The sequence below is a fragment of the Medicago truncatula genome, chromosome 5 (assembly GCF_003473485.1).
Source record: "Medicago truncatula cultivar Jemalong A17 chromosome 5, MtrunA17r5.0-ANR, whole genome shotgun sequence".
Classification (NCBI taxonomy): Eukaryota; Viridiplantae; Streptophyta; class Magnoliopsida; order Fabales; family Fabaceae; genus Medicago; species Medicago truncatula.
Genome location: NC_053046.1, coordinates 35202792 through 35228954, shown reverse-complemented (window position 1 = coordinate 35228954; position 26163 = coordinate 35202792). Strand labels below are relative to the sequence as shown.

The 26163-nt window shown below is 31.8% G+C and overlaps 3 protein-coding genes and 1 long non-coding RNA gene across 7 annotated transcripts; all 4 read right to left on the bottom strand.

Annotated features, from left to right (window-relative positions):
* Positions 1 to 2459: 2459 nt before the first annotated feature.
* Positions 2460 to 7260, bottom strand: LOC11435585 (uncharacterized). Of its 4 annotated transcripts, XR_003012094.2 has the most exons (8): positions 6791 to 7260; positions 6601 to 6672; positions 5078 to 5149; positions 4934 to 4989; positions 3812 to 3874; positions 3458 to 3603; positions 3324 to 3372; positions 2460 to 2803 (listed from the first exon to the last, which is right to left on the bottom strand). It is a non-coding gene; the product is annotated as an uncharacterized lncRNA (long non-coding RNA). The 4 variants fall into 4 exon arrangements; XR_003012089.2 differs by having other exon boundaries at positions 2471 to 2803; positions 3324 to 3603; XR_003012087.2 differs by lacking the exon at positions 3458 to 3603 and having other exon boundaries at positions 2471 to 2803; positions 3324 to 3391; positions 6791 to 7256.
* A 4353-nt stretch (positions 7261 to 11613) lies between these two features.
* Positions 11614 to 13585, bottom strand: LOC11438361 (probable aquaporin NIP-type). The gene is made up of 5 exons (XM_003616332.3): positions 13507 to 13585; positions 12545 to 12766; positions 12207 to 12404; positions 12046 to 12107; positions 11614 to 11943 (listed from the first exon to the last, which is right to left on the bottom strand). The coding sequence occupies exons 1-5, from the start codon at positions 13552 to 13554 to the stop codon at positions 11742 to 11744; spliced, it is 732 nt and encodes a 243-aa protein (XP_003616380.2). The 5' UTR covers positions 13555 to 13585; the 3' UTR covers positions 11614 to 11741.
* Positions 13586 to 16392: 2807 nt separating this feature from the next.
* LOC11426107 (U-box domain-containing protein 3) lies at positions 16393 to 19885 on the bottom strand. The gene is made up of 2 exons (XM_003616330.4): positions 19417 to 19885; positions 16393 to 17553 (listed from the first exon to the last, which is right to left on the bottom strand). The coding sequence occupies exons 1-2, from the start codon at positions 19686 to 19688 to the stop codon at positions 16698 to 16700; spliced, it is 1128 nt and encodes a 375-aa protein (XP_003616378.1). The 5' UTR covers positions 19689 to 19885; the 3' UTR covers positions 16393 to 16697.
* Positions 19886 to 23874: 3989 nt separating this feature from the next.
* On the bottom strand, positions 23875 to 25163 carry LOC11428950 (receptor protein kinase TMK1). The gene is made up of 3 exons (XM_003616329.2): positions 24907 to 25163; positions 24351 to 24796; positions 23875 to 24194 (listed from the first exon to the last, which is right to left on the bottom strand). The coding sequence occupies exons 1-3, from the start codon at positions 25161 to 25163 to the stop codon at positions 23875 to 23877; spliced, it is 1023 nt and encodes a 340-aa protein (XP_003616377.2).
* Between the last annotated feature and the right edge of the window lie 1000 nt (positions 25164 to 26163).

The following is a 26163-nucleotide window of genomic DNA, read 5'->3' as shown; positions in this document are numbered from 1 at the left end:
AAATAAAGCTATATGATATTGAATTCTATAAGGAAATTTAATAGTTTCTCCAATCCAGGATAACTTATTGATTTTTTTTTTTTTTTTTAGAGGAAGATAACTTATAGAATAATGTATACACTATGAGTGAAGAACTTTGTGAATTACACAGTCGTGCACCTGAAGATAGTAGTTGGAGACTAGGAGCTTTCCTTTGGACATGATTGTAAATTTTGGATAAATTAACTCCTTTTTAAATATAAAAAAAGGTATAATTTATAATGATGTATATAGCACTATTATTGGGAAAATATGAAAATATGTTAATTGATGTGTGTAGAGAACAAAGTGGATGTAGATTTGACGTCATCCAAGTAGAGGAAAGGAAAATGGGCATTACTTATCCATCCAAAGGGCTTACTTGACTTTGATGGGTAGACTTGGGTCATCGTCTTTGTCTGCATTGAGTTACACTTTGTTGTTGACTCATATGTCGTATTCTTTGCATAGTTAGATCCGTATACTTTGTGTTTTAATGGTGTAATTTAAATAAGAGTAATCGTTGGTTTTGGAATTCGAAAACACGTTGAAAGAATTATCATCGAAAAATCTATTAGGTTGAGTCACGACCACATTGTTCTGTTTTGCAACACTAATAAAAAAATTGTGCAAGATTGACTGTACTACGATTAACTAATGCATTATAGAATGTTCGGATGGCGGTGTCTCCGCACTTTCGGATGACGGTGTCGCCGCGCGTGTGATATATATATTTTCGTGAGTAGCCCAAGGGTCCCAAGACACACCTTGTGAGTGACTCCTCATTTGTAAATTCTACTAATGTGTGTTCTATTTAATGTGAGACTTTCGTTTTTTTCAATTCACACAACACTAGTTATATCCATTGTGCATGTGACTTGGTGGTGTTTATTCTTGCAACTTTCAATTTCAACTTTAGTGTTCCAACTAGGTAACAACACTCTTTTTTTTTTTTTTTAAGAAACCAAACTAAAATATATTAATAATAAGGAAACTAAATAGAGAAAAGGTTACATCAACAACATAGTTCAAACAGAGAATGGAAAACAAATGGAGAATGAGTGTTGTTAATATTATTTCTATTCCTTAAAAAAAATATTACTTCTATTATTTTATTTCCATCGGTTTGAAAGTAAACTCTTCTAATGAATGCTATTTCTTTTTAATCTTTCTTTGAATATATCTTATTTTATTTGTTTTGAATGGGAAGACTAAAAACTATAGAAGCTTTTAAGCAAGAACGCAAAATTCCCAACACCATCCATTAAATTTAAGAAGCAGTGGAAGTTTATTGCGTGCAACTGTGCATGTCATTTACTAGTATTTCCACCCGTGCAACGCACGGGCGAAAAAATATTTTTTGCGTCTTAACTAAATTATTACTTTGAACGTACCTTTAAAATAAAAACATATAATGCACTTGTTAAAAGAATCAGCTTATGTTGTCATCATTTGACATATAGTTCAATTTAATTTAAAATCATTGCATAACCCTGATCAATAATGATTAATGACTACACATGTTATAAGTCACAAAAAAGTAGTCAATACTTGGAAGATCAATTAATCCAAAAAAATAAATAAATTCATCTTTAAAATAGATGCATCATCGTTTGATAACTCCAAATTTATCTACAAAATTAAATAAAGGTTTTTGCGTGTGATTAATGTATATTGGATAATTCAAATTGACCATAAAGCTCAAATATACACATATTCATACCTAATAAGCTATTTTCTACAAATTATCAAACACATCCGGATAAACAACATTGATAGTTGAGGTGCATGGATTGCCATCTTCATCCAAAATCAACATTGTCAAACCCTTTCTTGGTGGTACCCTCCAAACACCAACATACAACTGTCCATATGCAATATTATAATGTTTGAGAGTGAAAGTGAGAATAGGATGAAAGTGTGGGTATTTGAATTGTGAGTGGAGTTTGTCTTATAATTTAATTGAGTGGAGTTTGTGATTTTAACACTAATACAATTGTTAATCACAACAATATTTGAAGAATAAGAAATTTAGGACTTAAATCAAATACTTATTATAGCCTCACATTAACTAAAATACCTATAGCCCCATGTTTGAAGAATATGAAATTTAGGACTTAAATCAAATACTTATTATAGCATCCCATATTTAGAGAAATATAAAATTTCAAACTACCATCAAATATTTATAGCCCCCATGTATAGGAAATATTGATTTGTTTGAGGTTAGCATTGAAATATATGTTTAGAGAATATTCAATATGATTTATGCCATACACAGAGAGAGAAGAATAAGAAATAAAGAGTGAGAGATTGAAAGTGTGAATGTTTGAATTTTGAGTTTGAATTGTGGGTGAAGTTTGAACTAATTTAATTCAAACTTAATAAACAAAACACTAAAAGAAATATATAAAAGAAAAAAACACAATTCAAAAGGAAACTTAGTAAAAAGTCATTGTCAATAATAGCTTAAACATCTACTTCACAAATAAGTAAGCATCTGTTATGCTTCCCGTAAATCATACATCATTTATATCAATTTAATCAGTTTTGAGTTACAAATTTGATAAAGAACTTAATACACAATTGTCTAATATTTTTTGCCTTTCAATCAATCTATATACTTTTTTTAAATAATTGTCTATTGTTTTTGTATGTAACACACTATTGAAGAACTTGATAGACAGTTGTATTCACTCTTATACTTGTTGCAGAAGCTTATAGCAACACCTTCCTATCCATGTAAAATTAGTCACATGCTAGTCCCCCATTGCTCCAATATTGCCTATACCAGCAAATTTATAAGTCAATGATATTAAGTAGGGAGATTGTTTTATTAGTCTTCAAATGAGTGCAAGTGAAAACTGTTTAATCTACAATAATTTTATCATTAAATTCTTCATCGCCATTCCAAAAGGGAAAATGAATTCGAATAAAACTTGAATGAACATTGCATTTAACACAGACAATATCAAATTTAATGTGTTCTTGTGATTCAAAACAGACAAGTAACTTGGTTTATTGCAGTCATTTGGTAAAAAAAATGACTCTGCCTCTCTAGTATCAATTTTCCAACAATCATTGATTTATGATCATTTATGTAAAAATCTTAATTCAGCACTATGAAATGGCTCTGCAAAGTCAATAGTGAATTTTCTAACAAACAAAAATGAATATTCTTTAAAGGAACTACAGTAGGGAGATTGAAATTAAATAGGAAGGTGATAAAAACAAAATGCAACCTAGCTGAGAAAACATAGTCTAACAGATGGCTGAAGATAGGAAGGGTAGAATTAATTAGATACCTTGAAGGAGAAACTCTCAAACGTGTAATTGGTTGTGATATCTTCCACACTAACATTAAGAAGAGGTACTATTTAAAAAAAATTAAAATTAAAAGTCAATCCCAGGGTAAATCTAATATTGTTAAATTGCATACCTATTTAATCTTAACCATCAAATGCATGAAAGAATTAAAAACAGGTTCTTGTCCAGGTACCCCATCATAACTGTTCCAGTTTTGTATCATAGGGAACTCAATTCCACCCTTACATATTGTTTCATCTCTGTAACCTTCCATTGATCCTAACATATCGTTCTCTCTCATCAAACTGATTATAAGTTTAAAAATAACGATAATCTACTAAAAGTATTTAATTACTTAAATGTATCATCCTAAAGTATTTCATTGATCATAAAGCATAACCAAGACAGTTAATCAAAGATGATACTATAATATATTAATATCCATGTTTGGGTACAATAGTTTGAGAACTAAAGTTTAGGATGTTACCTTAGTTCATAGAACCGCAACAGCCAAAAAGCAAGGGCATCATGAAATCAATCAAAACAGGCCCTGGTTCAATAGATAAAGAACCTATAAGTTATAACACTAACAATTATATTTCCAATCAGTGCCAAAAGGAGTCAAAACACTTTCACGATTTACAAAGGCCTTCAATATAAATCTATATGTTAACTTGTTAAGTGAATTAGTAAAGAAATTGCCATGGGGAAAAATGTCAAGCATTTCAAAACCCCATTTAGATTAGTTAACTATTTGGAAATAAGATAGCATGACATATTCATAAAACTTAGTGTCAACTTAACAATACATGCAAGCTGGCAAAATAATAAAGTAAAGGTTAAAAGCTCAATGATATGAACAACAAATTGATATAGCTCCTAACAGGAATTTTGTCTTGTGGCCCATCAACTCAAAATGACAGAGAGTAAATTTGTACAAAATATTTCAGCTAACAATTAGTATCTTCAAAGATATGGACTTTTCACAAAATTTCATATAGAAGAATATGATAGCTAGTTTAAGACTATAATCAGAAAAAGATGATAATCCTTTTACTCCTAGAATTGAAATCCCACAAAAAACTTTGCCATAGGGTGTATGGAAAGAGCATTAGGATCAACAATTGAGTTTATAGTAAAAACCCAGAATAGCAAAGGATCAACCTAATAGGTAAAAAATATTTACCATAGTTTGACACCAAGGAGCAATCAGTGAGGCCACATCCATAGACATTGCAAAATGTGAAATTCCAACACTGTCAGCCACAAATATAGGGATCATAAAATATTTTGGAGGGATTTGAATTTGAAAACTTGATTGAAAAGGGAGAAAATTGCAGATAGAATGTGACTGGTCATGTGTACAACATATCATCTTTTTTTGGGGGGCCAACAAAGCATCTTGTGTTTAAAGAAAATTGCAGATGGAATAGGACTGGTCATTTGTAGAAAGAAAAGACTTCTAATTTTTTTCTCATTGGTTAGTTTTGGCCAATTCTATTGTGATATCTTCCACACTACTACAAATCTCCCATATATAAAGACCAATTGAAAGAAAGGAAAATCACTAATAACAAAAAAATAAATCTAAACTAAGAAATGAAGTTACCTCATGGCCATTAATCTCAAATACAAATCTTGATCTCTCATGTAACGCTTCAAAATCTGCCAAAACATTGAAATATGAGTGCACTGAATGAATAACTAATAAGACCTGATTAAGTAGTATCTATAAAAATAAGATTGATCTTACTTGTTTAAGATCATCAAGAACAACCCTTCTCTTTATCTTGATTATATATGGATGTGGAATTTCTTCAAAAACCTTCGATCAAGCAACATGTAGGCAGATATGAGCATTAAAAGAAAACACAAAAATCTGAACAGAGGTCTTCTATTGGAGCTCAAACAACCAAACATAGACAGAGTGTGAAAGAAAAAAAAACAAAAAAAAGAGATGTGTCATATTCAGATTCAAATTCTGAACTTGACCAATATGTAAATATTTAAATATGATTCTAAATCTCAATCTCATGAAAATGGTAAAAGATTCCAAACACCAAAAATAAAGGATTTTTTTTTCTACCTAGATAAATAGGTCATGATTTAAGCTTGCATAAAAGATACAAAAATGTGGTACTTTTATACTCATTATAGGAAATACTCTTAAGCTTAGAAATCATTGAAGTTTTAATGACAAAACAAAGTATAAGTAAAATCAAATAATATCTCTTTTTGATGTTTGACGAAATTGGCATGTGTGATGTAAGCATTGTGAATGTGTGTAAGCATGTCTTTTAGTGGATATATGTTTGAATTTAAAAATGATAGACACATTCAAATTTGAAATTTGAATGTGTGTTAGATGCAAGAATTGTTTTCTAATAATAATAAAAACTAACACAAATAATAGCATCAAAAGATGATGAAATAAGATACTAACTCTTGTAATTTGAATTTGTCTGCAGTATGCTTCTTTCAAAAATTAAGAGCTAACCAAACTTATGACCTTAACTTATTCATAGAACCATTACTAACATATTTATTATAGTAACAATCATAGAACCTTTAAATTAGCATGAATCACATAAAAGTATAGTTAAATAAATGTGTTTTTGTTTAAAATTGCATATCTTTATCAAGGAACAACACCAGTAAAGTCTAAATAAACATGACAGAACCGCCAATAAACTTTAATATTGTATATAAAAGTACCAAACAAAGACCAAGATGTTGTTGTTTATATTTGCCATCAGTTTTCAATGTTGAGACATTTTGTCAAACACTTGGTGAGTGTTCAATTTCACAATAAAAATTCATATGAAATCCAAAAATTAAACTACATGTACATTTATTCACATGTAATCCAAAATCATATGAAATCCAAAATCATGAACAGAACTTCATTGGCCCTCTTAAGTTGAAATCATGTAAATTTATTCACAAATTCTCCAAAGAATGCACATTTAAATATCTTCAAACACCTTGTTTTGAATTTCAAAATGAATCTGTGTATCAATGTGTAAACTAATTAGCATGTGCAACAAATGAACAATTGTCTTGAATTAATTATCAAGTTGATTCAATTTAAACTCCAAAAATCATTCAATTGTTTCAGTCGATATGACTTGGATTTTTTGCTACACAATTACAATAGTTTAATTGAAGGACTAATCTAAAAATTATAAAATTACACATTTAACAAAACCTTAATCTAAAGGAAATATAAAAAGAAGTTTTTTGTTAAAACTATAAACTGGTCAGAAAACCACTAACCAAGGAAAACAAAGATATGGATCACAACATGTTGCAGTTGTTCCAATTCCTCTATTTTTTCTCCACCTATTGCTGCACAAAAAAATCAAAACAGAAAATCATTTATCATTATTGCAAGTGGTTGAATGAGAAATACAAAATGTATCCAAAAAGAGAAAAAAAAAAAAAACAAACAAAATTAACAAATAACCTTTGAAGAGATCTGAATGAAAATAAAAGAAGCTTCTGATTGTAACTCCGGCGCCGCGGAAGCGAATTCCGGTGCGCTGGTCACTGGCGAAGTTTCTCCGATGAAGATAAATTTTTGTGTGTTTTACTGTAGCATTCATGGTGAAGGAGATATTCTGCTTAATTTCTCCATAGGCAGTCCACGGTGGTCGGAAAACAACAATTTTAGAAATCACCTCATGAGTGAACTTGATAGATCTATAAATTAATTAGTGGGTTTTGAAGAGGATGAAGAGAGGAATATTATGGTGGTTTTATTTCTGTGTGAGGCAGCCGAAGTTGATCGGAAATGAAGAAAGAAGGTAGAGGAAAAATGGTTTCATGGAGGGAGAGTGAGGTTTACATGAGAGAGTTGTGAGGAAGAGGAAGAGAGAGAAAGTGAGGAAGAAAAAGAAATAAGTTTGGAATGAAAGAGAGAGAAATGATGTATGTTGGCATAAGAGAAAAGGTAGAAGGGAAAGAAAGAATGATTTGAAAAATTTTGAAATTTGAAATTTGAATTGAAGAGGGAAAATATGTGATAATGATATTTTATTGTTTGTATTGTGTGAATGCTTAAAATGGCAAAAATAAAATTAGTTTTTAATGGTGATGTGACATGAAGGGGCTTGAGGATTTGACACATTGGATTGGTGCAAAATTTTTTGCTATTTGTTTCTTCCCATTTGTATATTATTATTAAGATTTGTGACCAATTAATTAACTGTTTATCATTGTTGGTTACATGCATCTTTAGTTCAATTGTTTAGGCTGTACATATTTATAAGGAATATAATTATTATTTTTTAGGGGAAGGAAATGATTGTTAGACGTGAGACTTATTAATATCAAATAGTCTCGTTGGTTTTTATGCATATTTTTAAATTTCGTATAAAGGAAGCAAAAGAAAAAGATAAACACATACAATGCTATATAGATACTTTAATACTTAAATAACAATTCTATTTATCTATGGTCCTTAAACAATCACGCTCAATTAATTACAAAGGTATAAGCATGAGGTGATTATTTGTAAGAAAGTGAGCCAACAATACCATTTTGTGCAACCTTGATATTATAAAGCAATTTAGTTCATCAATTTGTGAAAGAAAAATTAAACAATTTAGTGAATTTTCCTAATTTTGCACTGAACTTTAAAAATACAAACACAAGATGTGCCATAATGGAACAAAGCCGGATAATGATACAAATATTGTTTAGCTATCATAAACCACATCTACAAAAAAAAAAAACACAAAGATAGACACCAAACTTGAGTGTTAACTCCTAAATTCGCTTGAGCTTACGTTTTAAGGTGTGAATTTAGTGACAAACTTGTTTAATAGTGAAATTGGAGAATGTACTGAGTTTGAGCGATTTAACCCGCAACAAAATCGGACAATCTCATCCAATTTTAAACAAGTTTACTTTAATAAAGTCTTTCTTTTAGTCTTTTTTTTCTTTGTGACCCATAAGCTCATTTAACGCGTGAGAGTGCAATACTTTCAATAACAAACAACTTAACCAAACATTTAAACTAAAAAGGTGAAACCCTAACTCTAATTTTTTTGGATAGTTTTTTGTCAACAACTTTAAAGCTTATGAATATTATTTTTTTGGAATGCTAAAAAGTGCCCTTGGAGCAATGGTTAAAGTTCTAAAATAATTAAGTTTGTATTAAAAAGTGGTATAATTATTGCTAAGACAAAAGTAATTCTTGTATTACTAATACAAAGTTTCTATTAAGGGATCTTTAACCAATGTCTTTAGGGCACTCGTTAGCAAGACTTTTTATTTTATTTTTATTGTTTGTTGGATGTTTTAATGATTTTATGGGATAATTTTGTATATTTTGATACAAGGTTGAACATTACACTTATTTTAGCGATTAGATATATTTTGGTTTTATAATTAAGATAATATTTTGAATTATTTACCTATTTAAAACATTGTAGAAGTGATTCCACCCATAAATTTCAGATTTTAGGTAAATCCTCAAAAAAATTTCGATTTTTAGGATTCTACTAGTAGGGTGCATGACCAGTTAAGGTCTAATATTTTTTTTTCATTATTACTTATATGGAGCTCACTTTTCAGATTGATTGACCCACTACGTATTACCATCCATTAACTTTATTATACACAACTTTTTTTGTGTAAACTGGTATCCTCCCTATGCATTTGCGAAAATTAATCTCTCAAACTTGTTGGAATTCAAACGGACAATAAACTTTTGCTGCATGTTTAAAGCTAAATTTGAACCTAGACTATGGTTAAGTTAGAACACAATTTGAATCGCCGTTAAAACATTCAAATGTTTGTAAATAAAATAAATAATTTGAGATTCCTAAAACGCTAGTGTGTTCTCTCTTCCTAATACTTTTATAAGGTTCACAACATAAAGGATGTTAGGAAAAATACCACAATTTTGTCACACAAAAAAAGGAAAAAGCATAAGCGAGAGATTCTTATGTTATAAGTGCAAGCTACATTAAATAAAGGTATCGAATAAACCCACTAACAGGGAAGAATAATGGCAACTATATACACTTTATGCAAAGTGAACCACTGTAGTAGGCATTTTGTAATTAATGATCATAATATAACCTTCTTGAGAAACATTGAAGGATTATTAACCATGGGTTCAAATTATAAAAACTAACATAACTCACTAATTTATTAACGAACTAACGTTTGTCACAATCTAAAAAGATGAGGCATTTTTATTCAAAATCTAAAAAGAAGAGGCATTTTTATTAAAAAAAAAATGAAAAATAAAAGAAGAAGAAAAAAAGTAGAGGCATTTCATTATTGAAGTACGTTAATAATTATTGAGAAATACGACATATTTTTTTTTTCTCTTTCTCTTTTTTGCTGTATACATTTTTTAGTTTTTTAAGAGCATAGCCTTTATCTTATAAAAACTGACATAACTCACTAGTTTTATTGTACCTTATTATTCTTTAATTTGCACATATATATACACATTAGATTCTCCAATGCACAAGCAACTATCAGAGCCAAATAATCTTCAAAAATAAATGAGACCTAAGCAAATTTTAATATATAAGGTTTATTTTGTTTGCACATGCTGCTTTTTTGCTAATAAAATTTAATGTTTTTTTTTTTTTTGTTTATTGGCCTAAAGTGGAGGTTTTGATGGTCTTACTCTTAAGCCGGCCCTAACAACTATATTTGTGTGAACACCTTATCTCATACCAGCTATCAAATTAAGTTGAATAGTATCATAAAACTGTAAATGAAAGGGTGGGGCAGAGAGTCACTCATCATCATCATCACCATGCCTGATGCAAAAGGCAAGAATATATATACTTAGATCATATAAGTGTTGGGAATAAAGATATAATGTTATTTTTTTGTTAATAAAAGTTTAGGGTATGGGACTCAAATCAATAACTTTTCGAACATTAGACTCCACTCGATCAACAAATTTAAAGATCATCTTATATTGCTCCTTAATTCTTGTTCATGGAATTTAAAAACATAATTGGTTACATAAAATTCAACAGTTATTAATTTCCCATATAAATATAATTATATTAATGAGTTAAAATATCAAGTAATATTCGATAATTCAACTTATAACTGGTTACACTCTTCCATAAAAATAAAAATAAAACTCGTCTACACTCTTATCTTGGAGTATCATGTTTCTACTAAACACACAAACTTATACAAATACAAATACACTAATTAAATAAAGTTTCCACTCGAATTTTTTGGTTACTTAATGAGTAATATTTGCTTTGAGCCGTTGGCACAGCATTCGTGCAATATAAGTAAGCCAAGAATAGCATAACCAAATTCTACACACACCCTACTTCATATACAAGCTCTTCTATCTATTATACCTTGCCTCAAAATCAATCAAATTCAAAGTCACTACTCATACAATGGTGTCTCCAAAACATAGTTCTCAAATATTTACAATAGTTCTTCTTTTCTTCATCACAATTAATGCATACTCATCTAGCAAATTAGACCAATTATCATTGGCTTCTAAGCCATTAGACGTTGAAATCAAATGTGGATCATGTCCTTGTGGAAACCCTTGTGATGAACAACTTTCACCGCCGCAACCACCTCCTACACCACCACCAGAATCCCTACCGCTCCCCGAGTATTCCTCCCCAATAAATAGTAATCCACCACCGTCACCACCACAACAACCATCATCTCCACCTCCACCTCCACCGCGATCACGACCACCACCAACACCACCTCCACCGAGGTTCATATATGTGTCGGGTGAGCCTACGGATGTATACTATTATTACTCTGCTGCTCAAAATAGAGCTGTAGGGTTTATGGTTTTGGCTTGTTTGGGAGCAATGTCAATCACTATTATATTTGGGTGACTTCATGAAGCTGATCTTACTCATCAAGAACAACAGTTTGATTTATTTTTGTTCCTTATTCTTCTTGTTCATCCCCATTTTATTTTTCATATTTTGGCACGTTGTCTTATATTTCATTTTAACCCCCCCTTTTTTTTTTCTTCTCTCTCTCTCTTATATATAAACTTCCTTTGTTGAATTGATTAATTTAGCATGCCATGAACTAATTCAGTTGTTGCCATGTATTTTCGTTGCTTTTTAAGACTATGTTTGGCATGACAGGACTAAATTGTTAGCTTATAACATATAAATTGTCTGAGAATTGATTTTAGCACCTAACAATTGGCACAAGTACAAAAGGTTAGGCAGGGCAAGACAAAGTTAAATGAACTAATCCAAACAATTCTATTACACTAATTTTCCATAATTTAAAAGTAAACATGTCTATTAACCACTACTAATAGCATAAAATGCAGTCATAATTTATTACATTACGCTAAAAAATCAAACACTAGCTATTAAACCAAAGCAGTACCTACTTAAAAATAAAGAAAATACTACATAACTCTTAATTAATCAACCTACAACAATGTTCCTGAATTGTTCATCTGCTAACTCTGAAGGTGACTTTATGGATCTAAGAAAGTTATATGCAATTGCTCCAGCTATAGCTCCAACAATTGGACCAACCACATATATCCATAGTCCTTTGTAAACATGTACTATAAGTGCAGGACCAATACTTCTTGCTGGGTTCATAGATCCTCCTGATACAGGCCTGCAACAAATTTAAATTCAGTTTTATTTATTTATATGTCACTCTCATGGACAGTTTTAATTTGTCATGCAAAAAATTAGTATTTAACCAATAATTAATTACCCAGCAATGAAGACATTCAACATTATAGTCATTCCAACTGCAACACCTGCGAAATCATTCACCTGCGAAATAAAATGTAATCATCATTGGATGTTAGTATAAAATTGTTTTGCACCGACAAGCGTATATCCCTTAATGTGTAGATATTTACGAGTGCATACCGCTCTTTCGTCGGTTGAAACCGCTGAAATGACAAACATTAAGAGAAAACTGATGATGATTTCTACAACTAAAGACTGGCCATTTGATCCAACTGGTACGGTTCCAAAATAAGTTTTGGACGTGACATCGAACATTAGTGATAATGTTCCACTCGCAAGCGTTGATCCTACCAACTGAGCAAAAATGTATAGTGGAGCCTACATGCACAAGAAAACATATGGTAGTTAGAATGATTCATATAGAACACAAATGAATGAAATATTCATTAAAGCATTAGTCACTTATGAAACTAAATTTTTTTTATAAAGTTATTAATCACAAAAATGTAAATAAGTACCTCTTTAAGTGAGGTCCTACGAAAGATGGTCCATGTGATGGTAACAGCAGGGTTGAAATGTCCTCCAGAGATATGACCAACAGAGTAAGACATGACCATTACAATAAGCCCCCAAGTGATACATACCCCTGGAAATGTGACAGACCCATAGATCTTGTCCACTGCTACAGACCCACATCCAGCAAACACCACAAAATATGTCCCAATGATTTCTGCAATCACCTAGTGACAATCAAGAGAAAATAAATTAATCAATACACATGTGTCTTATTTTATTTTACTCATAAATTTATTTTGTGTCCGAATTCATGTGTATTATAATTCTAAACGTTTAATGTTGTGGAAAATGACATGGTTTGTATTATGTATCCAACATGTTGTAGGCACGAACTTTCACTTGCTCTTTGGTTACGATTGGATGAAAGATTTAATGTATATTTGGTTTTACTGTGGGTATGTTAGAATCACAGTGATACACGTGACTTTTTAAAAGCTACACTTTATAGTTTATGCAAAATCACCGTGGATCACCGCAATTCTAGCATATATCAAACATAGATTTAAGAAGCTAGACTTAGACCTTCAAAATCATTATCTCTAAAAACCATTTAAACCTCTTCGTCAAATGAACACGATATTTGAACACAAAGAATCCAACATCGTATACCCAAACAGTAAAAAATACACTAGTTTTCAATGTTGGTTCGATTCTGAGGAAAGTAAAAAAAATAAAAATAAAAAAAAAAGGAAAATTATATGAAATGACATCAAAATACGGTGTTGCTGTTAAGTTTTGATGTCTAAGAAAGTTTCCACCACGAAAACATATACTTAGGGTGAAGTAAATGTAATTCTCTTCGTAAGTGATCAACGCCTTGAATTATAGCATGTCTCCACATTCTTGATTAAAAAATTAATTGATATTAATTTATGAGACAAGTGACCAATTAAGTCACACTTACCTTTTGTATCAAGGTGATAGCATTGTTTGATGAACAACAAAGTTGCATGACGTTAGGGTTTCCTTCTTCAACACTTGAAAGTTCATCGTCATGATCATGAATGTCTTCACGTTTGTTGGCCATTGATGATAATTTCTCAAGTGAGTAGCAGTTCCGAGAAGTTGGCGAGTTATAATATTGGGAAGTTATGAAATGTAGCGTGGTAGATTTTGGCTTAGGACCAGTTTTTAAATAACTACTAAGTTTTTTTTTTTTTTTTTTTTGGATATGCATAAAATAACGGATATATTGATTAAGTCAAGTTAACTAGAGAAATCTCTTCCACATCATAACCAATATCACCACGTCATAACTAGAAAAATCTTCCCTCAATAAAAAAATAAAAAAAAAAACTAGAAAAAATCTCAGATTTTTAAGGGATGAAAAAGTTTAATTTATATACGTGTAATTTTTTTTTTGCACATTTTGCACATGCATCTAAAATCCAGTGATGTGTTGTTAATGAATTGTAATGTAAGTACTTATACTGCAATTAGCTTATGGAATGTTACATTTACTTCCAACAAAGCAAACGATTACAGTTACTGTTACTAGTAGCACTTGAATTCTGCTCATTACTCAAATGGTTCCGCTCATTTTCAAAGTAAATGACCGAAATACCCCTACGCAAGTAAACATGCGCTACGTGACTTAAGTCACGTAGCGCATGTTAACTTGCATGCGTTAAATACTATTTTTGTTCAAAACCACAAAGTTCCATTTTTTCTTTCACTCCACCTCCAAAAATTCCAAAAGTGCAAAATTTTGGGTAAAAATCTTCATTTCAAATCATTGCAAATCGTCAGGAAACAAGTTTCTACGCTCATCAAGCATCAAAGAACATGTAATGTATCGTCAAAACTTTTTCATTTTTGCTGGTAGTTTCGTTTTTCATTTCAGTAGGCGTAGGGCTCAGCGTGAGTTAACTCACGCTAGTTGTAAGGGAAACGTGACTTAAGTTGCGTAGGTAGATAGGACTAGCGTGAGTTAACTCACGCTACTGACAGTAGCCTAGAATTTGAAATTTTGCGCCACTTTTTTTATTTGCTTTGCTTGCCGCACAAGTCATTTATTTATTTTTTTCTTTGTTTTTTTTATTGAGTAGATATTGAGTGGCATGGTTGAAAATATGGCGGAGGATGGCGTTGAGGCGAAACCGGGCAAAAATAAAGCTTCCGGCGTAGGCGTAGGTTCCGGCGAAGGAAAACCAACCAATGATGTGAAGTTTAAAGTGAAAATTCCTTTTCAAGTTGAAGCTCACATAGTTCACAACCAAGCAAAACCGGTACCTACCGGTAACTTTGAAGAGAAGCCTAAACCGGTACCTACCGGTGTTCGTATTATTCAAGTAAACACCGGGTCATTTTTTACAACAAATGAAAGATGGAAAGATCGAGAAGAATTACTTGGTTGGATTCGTCAACAAGCGGCTAGGGCTGGATTTACTATTTCTACAGATAAATCTAGTACAATAGTGCCATACATGACGATGCAATGTGAGAGGAGTGGTGAATACAAGCCACCTAAGACGAGGAAGAAGCCGAAGCTTGAAGGCACGAGCTCAAGGAAGTGTAATTGTCCGTTTAGGTTGAAATGCTTCTTTGAAAAAAAAACACAAGAATGGTGGATTGCAATGCTTTGTGGAGTTCATAACCATGACTTGGCGTCAAATTTATCAGGCCGGTTGTGTAACCTTCTTGGTGGCTGGTTGTGTAATTTTGATATTTATTGTCAATATGTAACTAATATTATATAAATATATGAAATGATTTATTTTGGATCGTTTACGTGTCATTAAGTGTGTTTAAATTATTACCGGTCATTACCGGCGAATTTGTGAAATTTGGATCGTTTATGTGTGATTACGTGATTGTGAGAAGAACGATGTTTTTGAGTAATTTGGATCGATTATGTCGTATTATCCGATAATCTTGTTAAACTGGCGTAATTCGGTTAAGTTATGAGTGTGGCGTGATTATGGGTCATTCTACACCTTTCAAGTTTCAGTTCTGTTATTGCACTGCATTTATTGCAGTTTCTGTTGTCTGCTATGAACGTTAGTTAACTCACGTTACACATTACATTAGCGCATGTTAACTTACGCTAAGTTATTCTACAAATATCACTAGCGCATGTTAACCTACGCAACGTATCTTAAGTTACGTTGTAATTCCCACTAGTGCATGTTAACATGTGTAGGGGCATTTCAGTCATTTACTTTGGGAATGAGCGAATCCATTTAGGTAATGAGCAGAATTCCTAGCAGTTCATATAGCTTGGGGCAGGAAAATGCTGTTGTGGATCAATGGGTCAAACTAAAAATTGGCCATCTTGGTTCGATTATTTAGGCCCAATACCCCACAAACATTCTAAATGTACCCCTAAGGTTTCTTTTGTAGGTGAAGATGATTACTTAGCAAGATTCGATGAAGGCACAAATGAAACTCGCAATGAGAAAGGAGTGATTTCAAATTTGAAAATGACGAAGGGATCGAAAATGGCTAATGCAAAATTGGAGAAAATCCAAGACACTACATACATATGATCTAGAGTCCTTACACAAATGCAGGGTGCATTCATTTTTTTATAGGGAATGAAGGGATACATTAGTCTTCAATCTTCATAGTAATTGTGTTGAGAACACACCTTCAGCAAAGAAATTTTATGCTGCTTGCAAAGAAAATTTTGGTATGCATACAATCATATCACAATCACAAGCTATAACTTAGAGATACCATCTCTAAGCAACTTTTTTATTAAACTTATATAAGAGTACCATTTTATTAAAATATATCTTAGATCTCGAAGCTCATATGTTTATGCAATTGTAAAAATGAGGGGACAAAATAATAATAAAACCCTTTACTACTCACTTGCATATCATTATGTACATCAGTTTCTTATAGCTTCAATTTATTAACAGTTACCACTACCAGTCACTTGATACCTATACATGGCCTGGACTAGCATTTTTAACTATGTATTATCTTCTATAATATTAAATCGCGGGCCGTAAATGCAATATAGATGATTTTGAGGTCTTCGCAACTGAATTACAACCGCAATTTCGATCGCATTGGCTGCATTTTCATGCAATATAAATGTTCACAACGTACCCGTAACCACGACCACAATTCAATACCATGCTATCATCATTTGGAAGAAACTTCAGAAGCACAACTAGTAATAGACACATCACTTGTGGTAGAAACTAGAGCCCTTTGTTGTAAATGTCTCAAACTTTGTTCCATACTAACTTGAACCATTTCATCTAACATTTTCTTTGCTTTACCAAATTGTTCATCACCATCAATCTGAGATATAATATCATACACTATGTTCTCAAGAGTCTCACCTTCAATTTCACATCTTGTTTCAACATCAGAATCTCTTAGTAGCTGCAAAAGTGTACATGATTTTGCCTTAGACTTTGTTGTTCCTTGAACAGTTAGTTCAAGAAGTCCTGGAATTACACCTTCGCTTAAAATTGGTTCCCTATATTTACACCTATCACTTTGACACATTCTCAACAATGTTCCAACAGCATGTTCTTTACTTTGTGGATTTCCATTTTCAAGAACTTCAACTACTGCAAGAACACCGCCTTCTTCCGATGTTAATGAAACTATTCCTTCTTCATAATCGACCAACGACTCTATCAAACTGCAGCATTTTTCAGCTGTTTTTGAGGACTTTTTACATGTTTTGAGAATGTTAATTATAAAAGGAATTGGATTTGATTCTAGTATAGTGTTGAGGTTATCATGGTGTGTTGATAAATTGGATAGAGCCATTACAGCATCAGATTTAGCTTGTTGGCTTCCATTTCTAAGAATGTTAACAAGAAGAGGAATTGTTTCATAAGAAGTGATGATTGGTTTGTTGGTTGTTGATGCAGATAGAGTGAGCAATGATGCAGTTGCATACTCTTGTAGATTTTGATTTTGTGACTTGAGAAAATTAACTATTGGTTCTAATGCACCAGCTTCCACAATGTTGATTTTGTTCCTATAAAAAAATGTTCAAATTATTGAACTTTTAATAACTATGTAATGTATAAAATATGTACCGACCGATCTACACACATTTCTGATTTACACACATTAAATGTGTGATGCAGTAATTCTTCTTAACCGTCTAGTCTCAAATCAATGATGTAGATTATTTAAAGACGATTTGATGAAGTTGCAATATGTGCCGACCGATCTAAATTAGTAGCCGAGATTAACTAATGCAGTGTGAATTCAGATCCAATGATTAGAGAATATATAATCTATTTTTTTTTGTTTTTAAGATTGAATATGCATAATTTTCCATGATTTATTATAACTAATTTATCAAACCAACAACCTATCCACTGCTAGATAACTATTAAGCCTCTGAAACTTTTTCTCCTAGGGACCAAAAGTAAAAGAGAAAGGAAATTTGAGTATAGAAATAGAACATTTATATAAGTATGGTTGGTTACTTTTCTTTTATCAAAAGCATTTGGTATAAAAGGAAGCATGAACCAAACAAAGCTTATTTGACTGCATGGAAAACATAGAGGTCAAGATTTCAAATTGAGAATCATTGGTACAATAATAATGTAAAAATTTGAAAGTGGGGTTTCTTGATTTACAACCAAGTAACAATTAGCAAACCAAAACAATTTAATCTTCATTTTTGCTTCCATTCCATCTTTATTTTAAACCTACCATATCACAATTCACAAGCATAGTCTTAATGAGAGGAGTACAAAAATTTGGAAAAAAAGTCATTTGGTAGTTGAACACCTTACACACTGAATTGAATGTTATGGGCCTCAAGTCAAGAACCATCTTCTAAAATTAAGCCTATAAAATGGATGGTTTATTTTATTAATAGAAAATAAATTTATTTTTAACATTTCCTTTGTAAAATACAAAACAATATATAACTTGTCCATTTTAAAAGAAAAATTTGTCTATTGATTAGTAATATGCATTCATATCTGTAATTTGGCAGTTTCCCTTATCTAGGTTGGATTCCATAATTGTGCAGGGTCCAGCTTCTAGTCAACAGGATTTTGGTACTACATATAAGAGCGATAATACTGTATAGTTGCAGCAAAGTCATGGAATTAAAATAATCTCATTGGCTAAGAAAAATATAATAAGTCAAACTCATAGTTTGAACCTAATAAAAACAACCATCCAATTGATGAGCTTCAACTGTCTAAACTTCCAATTATTAATTGATAAACTGTATGCATTCATCCAATTATTAAATTGATAAACTGTATGACATTCATGAATTGCTGCTAAACCGTAGGAGACACTAATGTAAGGAATATATAAGGAAATCATAAATTGTTTAAGGCTTTGATACATCTTATATACCATCAAAACAACAAAAAATGTTCTAGCATCTCAATTGGGGAGAAAATTGAGAATCTTATATTTATTTTGTCTTTTAACTCCGATTTTTTATAAGGGTCGTAGTAATCCAAAATTCAACTAGGAACTAGATTAATGTTGATAAAGTATCATTTTAGAAACAATTATTGTCTTAGATCAATAATAAGAACTTAGTGTCGTAACTTAGCATACAAAATTTAAATCCTTTGGAATGATTGTAGAAGAAATATTAATGTTACTTTAATTAAAAATATAAAATAAAACATGAATCATCTTCCTTATGTTATGGACATAAGATTCTCAAAACAAATAAAGACAAACACAAAATTCTTAACCGTTGGTGTAACTTTTCTCGTTCTCGTGTGTAATTTGTTTCCTCCTCTAAATAATATATTTCAAAAATCCATTTAAAATTGAATAACAAAAAAGAAAATGATGAAAAAACAAGAAAATGATGAAAAAACAAGAAACAAGTTCAAGTATATATACATACTTTTCATCTTGAACAGCGAGGTTAAGCAAGGCCAAAAGAGCAGGTTCATGGGATTCCGGCAAGTCGACTCGGAGCATGGAAACAAGTGGGGTGATAGCTTGTTGGAGCTGACGGCGGCAACGGTGGGATGTTTTGGTGAGATGGCGGATGTCCTTGGCAGCCTGAATTTTCATGTCCTGGTTGTCCAGATGGAGTAGCTCCAAGGCTCTCCGTACGGACACCGATGTATTTTGGTCCTCCAACGTTGGAGGAGAATTCTCTGATGTTTCCATTTGTGGAATTGTAGAGAGAGAGGTTGTTTGGAAGAGGCTTTAAGCAACAGTTATAAGAAAGGAGACACAAATAGAGGAGCAGTTGTTGGTTGAGAAAGGTTCTTATTTTGTATACGGTATTTACATTAAAATATACAGCTTCATTATCTATAGACTATAGTCTATACCGTAATATAAAGTGGTCATTTATAAATCAAAAATATTATTGAAATGGTTTGAGTTTCACTATTAATAAAATTCTTGAGACTTTTGGATGTATATATTTGTGGTTAGAATATCCTTATCTTAAGGCTTTAGTTTTTGAAAGTGAGATCTAAGTATAGGATAGTTAGATTGAAGATGAGAAACTCAAAAGCACTTGAATGCTTAGATGAGATGGTACAAGTTTCTTCTACCATAATCAAAATTCTAATTTCGAATTCAATTTTGGGCATGCAACGACGTTAAAACTCGAGGGAGTTATGTCAGTTAAAGACGAGAACTTAGTTTCATCTTACTATGAACTAATTTTTGAATCTGAGATCATAGCTCATTTTACAAAAATAATATTAATGGTGATTTTAAAAATTAAAACTAACTTTGAGATGATTTACATTTCATCATTCGAGATTTGTATACGAGATTCCATTTGATTATTGCTTACAATTTTTAAAGAAAATGAATTTTAGAAATTCAAAGTTCATACCCAAAATTAAACCAAAGATATCAACATAAATTCAGTCTTGCGAAATAGGATACATTCCTACAATGAAACTAATCAATATTCCCATTTAAATTTGAAGAGGCGCACGTTAAACTCAATATCAATTCTAAATCTTAGATATCAATTTTTCTTAATCTAAATCTTACTAATGAATTGAGCTTAATCACTTTATTTAGCGCATACAAATTAAAATAAACTCATAATAAAACATTAATTTGTGAACTAATGATTCAAAACTCCCTATCAAAGCAGTCAAACACCAATTGAATGTTTAACTGACCATGAGTTTCATACCATGATCCATGAATATAAAAATTGCTTGATGCTGACATATTGTTATAACGGAAAAGAAACTACACTCATTTATTTGTGTTTAATATCTATGCACAATACTTTTGCTTTTGTATTTTAATTTATTTCTCGAAAGTAATATTAATACATTTATAGTTCACCAAAAAAATAAAAAATATTAATACATTTATAATTCTAGGCTACTAAGTTAGGAGGCCCTAATATAAATTTCATATACGAAGGTGCTCTTGAAATTACATTGTGTTTAGAGTGTTTTAATTAAAAAAAAATAAATAAGGAGCGGATAAATTTTAACCAAGGAAAGGGAAATGAATTTTTTTTTATTTAGTAATTTAGTGACTTTAAATTCATCTTTTAAGATGAATAAGTGACAAATTTGAAGTTCAGGCCCCGATCACCTTATATTATAGTGTCTCTGTCAATTGAGTGTGAAATTACTTTTTTTTTTGTCAGGTAGTCTAGTGACTAGAATTCACCTTATATAAGGTGAATAAATGAGATGTCCGGGGTTCGAACTCCGACCCCTATATATAATAATGCATTGTCCTACCAACTGAACTATGTTCACGAGACGGTGTGAAAATACATTTTTACATTGCAAATATTTAAGGTCATATTAAATAATATAACTTTTAAGTTCAAATTTTACATAAATACTTTAGAGGGCACCTAAATTTGGCTTAGAGGCAATTTTGCTCATCTCGTTTTTCCTTCCATTCTCTCCAAACAAAATTGAACCACATACCTAAAATATAAAATAGGGTTAAATATGTTTTTGGTCCCTATAAAATTGGGAACTTCTAAGTTTAGTCCTTGCTTAATTTTAATATGGTTTTAAGTCCCTACAAAAAAAAATTACTTTTAATTTTAGTCCCTATTACAACAAAGTTTGTTTAATTATCCTTAAACTCTTAAATTTTTGTACTATTTTTTTGAGACAAGTTTAGAATACTAAGAAAGGTTCATTAACTAAAATTTAGAATTTTTTACCATAAAACAAATTAAATATGAATTTTTTAAAACGGCAAAAGTTTAAGATAAAATTAACAAAATCTGAACGTAGAAATCAAATTTTGCGTCAATTTTTTGGAGAGGAACTTTTAGTAATGTTTTTTTTTTTTTTTTTTTATGTTCTATTTATCTTTGAAAAAGAATCCTAGATTGTCCAACAGGTTCCTTACTGTTATTCTCTGTAAGGGTTCAAATCGTTTGAATCAGTGCAAAAAGTAAAATCTAGTTTTTTTAATTTGGGTTATTTATTCACTTTAATGAATAAAATTTCAGTATGATCATAGTTATGGAATTTTACCTTATGAACTATAATAAAGTGTGACTTTTTTCTTATTGAACTTCAATATTGTTTTATTTCATTATTTTCTTGGTTGGAATCTCAGAATTGAGTAAAATAAGTTCATCTCTATATCCAGGCTGTATCAATTTTCTCTTTATTTGTATATCTTATAATTATGTCCCAGGATGTTTATATTGCCCGTGACATCATTAACAATTGAAAAAACAAGTGTGACTTGGATCCATATGAAGTAGGTGAGGGGGAAGATGATACTGGTGAATCTGATGTGAGTGACTTTATAGTCACGTTTCACTCACTGGGTTCCTTACTGGGAAAATGAAATTCTATAGGATGTTCAAAGGATTGAGAGTGAAGTATAGGTATATACCTATTCAATATTCAAAAGTTGAGTTTAACGTGGTGATGATTTGCTGAATGAGAAATTTGGAGCTTCCGGTAATAATTTGTGACCACATATACTAAAACAATTGTGCAATGATTAGAATCATGTGGAATAAACAAGTTTGCTATTTGGTTCGTTTTGGATTTCGATTAAAAAATCAAACCATATTTATTCACCTCATGAACATGAAAGTATAATGTCACTAAGCAAATCATTGATGAAATAAACATGGTTCTTTGAGTGGATGATTTGATTTTGTTTAATCTCCTTTGGACTATGCTTAACTTAATTACAGAAGCTAGTTCGGTCACATTGTCTCAACAACACCACTCCATCACGCCTTACATTTAAAATATGGAGCATTGACATATACGCGTGACTCAATATTAGATCAAGAATAGGTTGTGATACCTTATTGGAGTACATGGTACATTTAACTTAATCCCAGAAGTTACCTCAAGGGATCTGCTTGACGTGAACAACTAATTGTTGGAAAACCCTCAACTTTCACGATGAACTGACTACTTTTCTATTCTAAGTTGTAACAAGGTTATATACACCATTACACCTACCATAAACTTTGTTACTTTTGATGAGCAGAAATGGATGAAAAATGTATGCTTATCTTTCTTATGCTTCTAAACATCCTTTCACATTCCTGAATCCCTAACAAGACATTTCCTGCATACAAATTAGGTATAGGTTTTTCCACTTTTAGACACCTAATGATTGATTGATTCACTATCAGATTCTAAAACAACATCCATGAAACAGCAATGGATTTTCCTGTTCTCTTCATTCCCTCCCTCCCCACCAAAACCTACAAATCACTCTCTCAATTCTGTCACAAATGCTAAGAAGAATTCTGAAATAACTCATCACATAAGTTGGCATTGACACCCCTGATTAGCACTCCCCTAATCCTAAAAGAGAAAGAAAGATTTCTCTCTTTCCAACCTTTCAATTTAAGATTGTTTACCAAACATGATCAAACACTATTATCATTTTAAGATTATTGATAAAAACAGATAACATTTTCTTTCATAACAAGACCATCATAAGATTGGTTCCATCTACCAAAACTTCAATTGAATATATAAGTTAACTTTTAAGCGCTGTGTCACAAATTCTAAAGAGACGAGAAGGTCATCACAGTTACTACTAGTTAGTTTGAGCTTGAAAAGTGATAAACTGCATAATTTAAACAAAGGATTTAATTAATAAGAAGAGTACATATATAAGTTATTGGAACTCACACCGTCTCTACAACATACCTGGCATTTCATCCATCAATTAAATCAAACACAACTGTGTAAACAAGAAGAAATGCCACTTCTAATTACTAAAAAGAAAAACAATACACACCATAATATGTTGCGCCTTGATCCTCCGCCTCCCACTCATTGACATAGTCTGACAATTGATTGCTAAGCTGAATACCACCTATACCACTCTCCTCATCATCAGGAGATGATATCTAATTTTCTACAAGAGGATAAAGCACACTAACCACACGAGACATGTCAGGCCTGCGACCTGAACTCCTTTCAGTGCATTTAAAAGCTAACTTTCTTATAATGCCAATAGTAGCTAGCGTATCTTCTTCGGTGGTATCAATTGTTTCGTCAACCGCACTTATTAACAAGTTTTCATCCTTGCGCATTTCTTGGAACCATGTTACAATACTCCGCCTATCCTCACCCCTGCTGTCATCCACTGCTTTACTTCCTGTCATCAGTTCCATCAACATGACGCCGAAGCTGTACACGTCACCTGGAGGTGCCACGGTGCCAGAACCTGCAATGAACATACAACAACTTTATGATTACTAAAACAACTTTATCCCGGTGAAATTTCAAAAACTAATATACTAATTGCAAATATCATTTTAAAAAGTAAAAAAAAAAAAACAGAGAGAATAGATGCATCAATACGCTTCACTATAAAAGATACCTGCGTATTCTGGCGCGATATATCCAAATGTTCCTCGTGCGTTTCCTGTTCGGATGGAGGATTTGTTGTGTGGAATAAAACAGCCTAGGCCGAAATCTGCGATCTTTGCCCTCATATTTTCTCCGAGAAGAATGTTAGAAGGCTTCAAGTCTCCGTGGACGATAGTACTCTTAGTTAAACTACCATGAAGGTACTCCAAACCTTTTGCAATATCCAAGGCAATGATCATTCTCTGATTCCATGTGAGTGATTGGAGTCCTTCGACCTCCCAATCAAAAAGATGCTGACTTAGAGTCCCATTAGGCATATACTCATACACCAGAATCTTCTCTCCCTCTCCCAAGCAGTAACCAACAAGAGAAAGTAGATTATGGTGACGGACTAATTTTGAAGCCTCAAGTTCCGAGTGAAATTCTGATCCAGTTCCTCCTGCTGCACTCTTTTTACTGCAAATGTGCCAGGAAAACCTTGACGAGTGCCTTTATAAACAGTTGTTGATTATCCTTGTCCCAAAATATTTTCATCACTAAAGTTGTCAGTGTAGAACTTGAGCGACCTTAAGGAAAAGACCACTGGTTTAAATAAGCAATCACCATCATTTTGAGGTGGTACAACACTCGAACTTGCTTCACCGACATGACGTGCAGTTGGTACAACACTTGATCTTGCTTCATTGGGAGGCGTATGTTCAAGAAAATGGCGAGGGTGGTCATGGACAACTGAGTGGGGAGGGTCATGATCAACTTGTGGGTTCAGACTTAGTTTGTTTTGGATGTTCTTCGAGACTTTCTTCAAGGCTTTCGCTATGTTCATGTTGTTCGCTTTCAATGGCTTCTACAAAAGGTTAATTAAATTGTTAATGGAACAGTTCCTGTGCAAGAAGCTCTCAGCAACATAGGAATAAATTGTCATATAATGTGTTCAAGGTCTAACTCATAACATGGCATAGCATAAATAACTCTTACAAATGCATTTGCACAAAAACAAACAACCGCTTCATTAGCAAATTTAAAGAGAGTGAGACTTGTTAGTGAACATGCTGTGTAGAAGAATGTAAAACTTGGAAGAAAGATACTTCAAGAGTGTGTAAATTAGATGTTAGCAGGTCAGAGTGCGATAAACATGCTGGGAATGAGAGATCAGAGAAGTCACATTATAACGAGGAATTTTGCAAGAGTTTTAATAAAATCAGAGAAGTTACGTTATAATCAGAACAGTCACATTATGGCATATCATAAATAACTCCTATCAATGCATTTGCACAAAAACAAAACAACATTAATCAAAGTAATAAATAAAATAAATATGAAACAAAAATGATTTCCACAAAGAAACCAAAATATCATGAAAAATGTTCCTTAAGAGGGAGAGAGATTACCTTAGGAAGAAGGAGAGTGAATGATTTGAGAAAGGGAATGGAAAATAGGAAAATGTAGTGTTTGAAGTGGTGGACTTGTATCCTGAGTAAACTATTATGATATTGTATGTACTAATAAATTAAACAACGGTTATGTTGTATTGATATTCAATATTTTTCACAAAATTGTACAATTTTGTTTGAAGGTACCTTCAACCTTGCATACACACATGTTGTAATTGCTTGCAATATTCAATAAGTGGGCCTTTTATATCTAAATACAAAAGGCATCTGTTTTATTGAGTTTCTTTTTTTTCGGTAGAGTGGAAATGATGATTTTATCTAAGGTAAAATATGTTTTTAGTCTCTAAAAAATTACGGGTTTTTAAGTTTACAAAAAATGTATATTTTTAGTCCTTTAAAATAGTCCCTATAAAATGCAAATATAGACAAACA